At 51.6% G+C, this 6,015-nt stretch overlaps 1 protein-coding gene across 1 annotated transcript; it reads left to right on the top strand.

Moving 5' to 3' along the window:
* Nucleotides 1-3,687: 3,687 nt before the first annotated feature.
* Nucleotides 3,688-4,620, top strand: LOC134433475 (olfactory receptor 14J1-like). Its single transcript, XM_063182329.1, has one exon. The coding sequence runs from the start codon at nucleotides 3,688-3,690 to the stop codon at nucleotides 4,618-4,620; it is 933 nt and encodes a 310-aa protein (XP_063038399.1).
* Nucleotides 4,621-6,015: the final 1,395 nt, after the last annotated feature.

Below are 6,015 nucleotides of genomic sequence, written 5' to 3'. Positions count from 1 at the left end.
TGTTCCCCCTAAGGCGGATAAAAAGAAAAATGGGCAGCCAGATGTCCAAAGTAGAAAGGAGCATATATGGATGCTTTGTTAATTCTCACTGATCATGACAAAATATTTACAAAGAGCAAATTAAAATCAATTGTGAGGTGGATCATTAAAATTTTTCCAGATGCCCCTGCTGAAAAAAATCTATATACTACCAAATTTTGGGACTCAGTGGGAGGTAAATTGTACAACCTTTCAATCTAAAGGGACCCCATTGCACCCCACATACTCCCCATCTCCCACACTATTCTTGAGACCCTTCACCAGCAAGCGGTGTGTCGAAAACTCAATCCATTGGTAACTCCTAACTCAGGACCTCCTCTCAAACCTGCATTTCTTGGACCTTCCACCATGCTCCAAGATGGTGATGAACACACCCTCTTGGAGCACTGTGACCTGGAGACTCGAGATGGAAGGAGCCTGAATGTGGCCTGACCACCCTCCTGCCATCTTGGCTCCTCCACTTCCTGCTATCACAACATTCTCTTCCACCCAGAACGAACCTCTAGACTCTACCGCCTCGACTGTGGGTCATGCCCCCACTGCCAATTATTCCACCTTCACCCTGGGCCATGCCTCCAGAACTCCACCCTAGAAGTCCACCATCTAATTAAGGAAGGAGACTGGGAAATAGTTAGGAAACTCCTCGTTGCACCCATATGTTATGAAGGAAGGGGGCAGAATCCCAGGTCTCAGCCACTGGTTTATGGGGAAATCAAGGATCTTCACAAGCAGCTAAAGAGCATAGGAAGGACTTACTTTGTTTTAAAGGGCTAATGACAGCCATGTTTACAGCACATGCCCTAACTCCCTGATTTAAAATATATTATGACCATTTTGCTATCACCTACAGAATACACCCTGGGGGAAGGGGGATGGAAGTGTTTACTTAATGAATTAATAGCATACTATGTTAATAATGATGCAAGGGTGGAATTGACAATCAACCATCTAGCTGGAGAAAGACAACACAGCCTACCAGCTGATCAAGCAGCAGGCATCCCCAGAGAAGTATTGGATGATATCAAAGAGATGGCATTGCAAGCTCCAATCCAGGTATCAGATGGCAGCACCCTCAATTTGGACTACCTTGGGTGGCTGCAGCAAAAGCTTTAGGACAATTAGACCATCCTGGGTGCCTCTTAAGTAAGCAAAACTGTGCTACATCCCACACATTGAGTGGCCAGCTCTCAGACATAGAGACCATCAGACATGCCACCTTGCAGAACAGTGATAGAGTTTTTACTCTGGGCACATGGGCATGGCCGAGTAGACTCTGAGGGCATGTGATGCATGAACCTCTGCAGCCACAGTGAGTCAATCCACAAGAGCATTCAAGTACTGAATGAAGAGTTCAAGAAGCTTCAAGTGGAAAACAAAGACTAGTTCAAAAAACTCTTCCAATACAAGGAACTGAAGGGTTGGATGATGTCTAGCTAAAACAGGATTATTAATTCTCTTAGTGGTTGTTGTTGTATTGTGATTGTCCCATGTTTGTTTGGATGCTTTCAGAAAGTCTTAAAAATTCTTTCAGTTCCATCTTTGTTGTAAAAGAGAAAGGGGGAAGATACCCAACACAGGCTCCTCATGGACTTCTTGAAAGAGAGAATTGGAGACCAGGATGGCACAAAAACTTCTCAGAGACTCGGTGTGGAAAGGAAAATTCTTAAAAGTACTTAAAACTATCCTTAAATCCATAAAGTACCTTAAAAACCTTGAGTATCTCAAGGTATTAATGAGCCTCACTGAGTGTCTGTACAAAGCTCTCAAGGGACACGTTAAAGCGGATAACTGGGGCCATGACTGCACAAACACTTCACAGAGTCTGTATCAGAAGGGAAATGCCAAGTACCTTGAAATAACTGAAGTACCTTGAGGCATTAATGAGCCCCACTGAGTGTTGTTACTGACAAAGCCTCTCCAGGGACTAATTAAAGCAGATAATTGGAGGCCATGGTTGCACAGACCTCTCAGAGACTCCAAGGCAAAAGCCAAACCCAAAGTCCTTTGAAACACCTGCGGTCCCTGCAGGGAGCATTAAGGAGTCCCCACAGGGCCATTCCTGAGCAAGGCTCCCCAGGGACTCCTTACAGCAGATCCTTGAGGCCACTGGGATGTGGGCTAATGGGGGATGCTGAGGGCAGGACAAGGGGCTGACAGTGCCCAGCCTGGCTGGGGCTGTGCCAGGAGGCCCCAGTGCCTCAGAAGAAGGTTTCTTCTCCCAGCCCTTGGTGGCACAGACCATGCTGCTGTGCCCCAGGGCACCAAGGCTTGGCTTCTCTTTGTCCCCACCTGTCATCACTGCCTCCAGTTCTCTGCTCTGCCTGGGGCCTGGGGACACTTTCTCAGTTGTGTTCCTCAGTGGGACCCATTAAAAGTCCAAGAAACTTTGGAGTTTGATTCTGCCTTGGAATTCTGGAGAGGTTTCTTCAGCTCCCTCTCAGGGACTGATGGTCAGGGCCTGAGCACAAAGCCCCAGAGGCTCATTAAAGTCCTTGTACTGTGTCTGTGCTGTTGAGCTGGGCTGGGCTCCTGGCACAGAGGCAACTCCTGGTAATCAAGCAAAGCTTCAAAAGCACATTTCTCTTGATGATCACCTCTTCTGCCAGCCCAGCAGGGCTGGGGCACTGCCTGCAGCCAGCCCGGGCACAGCAGAGAGGCACAGAAGCACAGAGAGCTTCAATCAGTCAGGGCTGGGAAGGTGCTGAGAAGTGCCTGGGGCACAATCACTGCCAGCCCTTGGCACAGGAACCTCTGGCTGCAGGACAATGCAGCTGCAGCTGCCGGAGTGATCTCCTAAAGCTGGAACATCCCAATGCCTACAAACTCTGTGAGTACATTCTCTGCTTTTGTCTTGTGCAGAGCAGCCAGGGGTGCCCAGGGCTGTCCTGCAGAGCAGGGTCCTGCAGCCCAGGGCGCTGTGCTGGGGCAGGGACTCTGCTGCCTGCCAGGGACAGCTCTCAGACAGCCCTGGCAGCTGCTCCCAGCACTGGGGGACAAGATCTGGGTTAACAGAGACAGCTGCTAAGGCTTGGGAGGGCTCTCATGGTGTGGTGAGGATGCTGCATTGTTCAGGACTGCTCCCAGCATGGCATTTAACTGCAGAACATTTCCAAGTAGTTTATACAGGGAGCGGAGCAAGGCAGGAGCAGCATAAAAGGGAAAATCCTGCTTTTTTAAACTACTGGTCTGGGTGGCCTTGATGGGAAATTGCAAACAGATATTCATCTGTCAGTCCAGCATGAGAAAAAAATTTTTCTCAGATGTTGCTCAACGAGGCAGTGACAGAAATCAGCACAGGACCCCTTAGAAGCTGCATCAGTCTCGTTTATCCAGCGTCCTCAGGGTTGCTCTGATGTTGCCATCAGAGCCTGCAGAGCCAGAGCTGCCCCTGGGCAGTGCCTGAGCTGGCAGGGGTCTGCAGGGCAGAGCTGAGCCCCCAGGGCCGGGCTGGGCTCTGGCAGCACTGGCAGGGCCCAGCCCTGGGCACAGGGAAGCAGCTGCTGGCAGGGACAGCTCCAGGCAGCAGAGCCCCGGGCAGGCAGTGGGGGGAAATTGCCCCCAGACTGTGCTGGAATATTTAAAGTCCACTCCAAACCCAATTATTCCCTGATTACTTTTTTTACAGATCCCCAAGCCAAGGCACGGGAAATGTCCAACAGCAGCTCCATCAGCCACTTCCTCCTGCTGGCATTGGCAGACACGCGGCAGCTGCAGCTCCTGCACTTCTGCCTCTTGCTGGGCATCTCCCTGGCTGCCCTCCTGGGCAACGGCCTCATCATCAGCGCTGTAGCCTGCGGCCACCACCTGCACACGCCCATGTTCTTCTTCCTGCTCAACCTGGCCCTCACTGACCTGGGCTGCATCTGCACCACTGTCCCCAAAGCCATGCACAATTCCCTCTGGGGCACCAGGAACATCTCCTACACTGGATGTGCTGCTCAGGTCTTTCTGGTTTTCTTCTTTCTTGGATCAGAGTATTACCTCCTGACCTTTATGTGCTACGACTGCTACGTATCCATCTGCAAACCCCTGCACTATGAGACCCTCCTGGGCATCAGAGCTTGTGCCCACATGGCAGCAGCTGCCTGGGCCAGTGCCTTTCTCACTGCTGTCATGCACACGGCCACTATATTTTCCCTGCCCCTGTGCCATGGCAATGCCCTGGGCCAATTCTTCTGTGAGGTACCCCAGATCCTCAAGCTCACCTGTTCACACTCAAACCTCAGGGAATTTGGGCTCCTTGGGTTTTCAATCTGTTTGGAATTTGGTTGTTTTGTGTTCATTGTTTTCTCTTATGTGCAGATATTCAGGGCTGTGCTGAGGATCCCCTCTGAGCAGGGACGGCACAAAGCCTTTTCCACCTGCCTCCCTCACCTGGCCGTGGTCTCTCTGTTCGTCAGCATGGCAGTGTTTGCCTACCTGAAGCCCCCCTCCATGTCCTCCCCATCCCTGGATCTGGCCCTGTCAGTTCTGTACTCGGTGGTGCCTCCAGTCCTGAACCCCCTCATCTACAGCCTGAGGAACCAGGAGCTCAAGGCTGCAGTGTGGAGACTGATGACTGGATGGTTTCAGGGACATTAAAATGCTGGTCAATTTCTGCCAATCACTTGTATTAAAAGACATCTTTCATACTTCTTGTTGCTTTGGTTGTGGTTTGTTCTTTTTCCTTTCTTTTAGTTTTTCATATTGTCCACAAAGAAATGTCATTGTTTTTGCCATTTCTCATTTTGTGTCTCTACCTTCCCTGTGGCCAGAGACTGTGTCAATGAGGGGCTGCACTCTTGGTGGCTTTAAAGGAACTAATGGATCTCCCAGCCAAGTTTTTTTCCAGAGATGCCCTTATGTTCCCTACTCTGGAGTTGCAGCAGCAATGTCTGTGTGCAGAGCTGGGGGCAGATCAATGTTGGCACAGCAGCTCTGCTCCTGCTGGCCACACCATCCCTGATCCAGGCCAGGAGCCATTGGCCTTCTTGCCCACCTGGGCACACTCATGTCCAACCTGCTGTCCATCAGTCCCTGCAGGTCCCTTTCTGCCTGGCTGCTGTCCAGCCACTCTTTCCCCAGCCTGTAGCACTGCAGGGGTTGTTGTGGCAAAAGTGCAGGACCCGGCACTTGGTCTTGTTAAACCTGATTTTATTGAATTTGTCCCCTGGATCCACCTGTCCAGGTCACTGTGCAAAGCCCTCCTATACTCCCACAGAATCCACACTCACACCCATCTTGGTGCCATCTGTAATTTGTGAATGGTGGACTTGATCCCGTCACCCAGATCATCAGTGGAGATATTAAACAGGACTGGGCCCAACACAGATCCCTGGGGGACACCACCAGTGCCTGGACATCAGCTGGGTGCAGCACCATCCCCACCACTCTCTGGGCCCAGCCTCCAGCCAGCTCTTAAATCTCCCAGCAAGGAGGGAACCTGCCCAAGCCGTGGGCTGCAGCTTTTCCAGGGAATGCTGTCAGAGACAGAGTCAAAGGCTTTGCTGAATTCCAGGCACACAACATCCACAGCCTTTCCCACATCCATAGGCAGGTCACCTGGTCATAAAAGGAGACCAGGTTGGTCAGGCAGGACCTGCCTACCCTAAATCCATGCTGGCTGTCTCTGATCCCTCGGCCATCCTGTGGATGCCCTGGGATGGCACTCAAGGTGATCTGTTCCATAACCTTGCCAGGCACCCAGGTCAGGCTGACAGGCCTGGAGTTCCCAATCTCCTCCTTCCAGCCCTTCTTGGAGATGGGCTCACACTGGCACCTCCAGTCCTCTGGAACCTCCCTGCTGAGCCAGCACTGATGGTAAATGATGGAGAGCAGCTTGGGGAGCTCATCCACCAGCTCCCTCATCCCCCTGGGATCGATCCCATCCGATCCCATTCACCTGTGAGCATCTGAGTGGCTCAGCAGGTCAGCAACTGCTTCCTCCTGGATTCCAGGGGGCTGTTCTGCTCCCTGCGCCCATCTACCAGCTCAGGA

Source organism: Melospiza melodia, unplaced genomic scaffold, assembly GCF_035770615.1.
Source record: "Melospiza melodia melodia isolate bMelMel2 unplaced genomic scaffold, bMelMel2.pri scaffold_18, whole genome shotgun sequence".
NCBI lineage: Eukaryota > Metazoa > Chordata > Aves > Passeriformes > Passerellidae > Melospiza > Melospiza melodia.
Note: the sequence above shows the minus strand (reverse complement) of the source record. Positions and strands in the feature narration are given on the sequence as shown.

Excerpts from the sequence above, each read along its gene's own strand:
- LOC134433475 (XM_063182329.1), top strand. The coding sequence starts at position 3,688 with ATGTCCAACAGCAGCTCCATCAGCCACTTCCTCCTGCTGGCATTGGCA.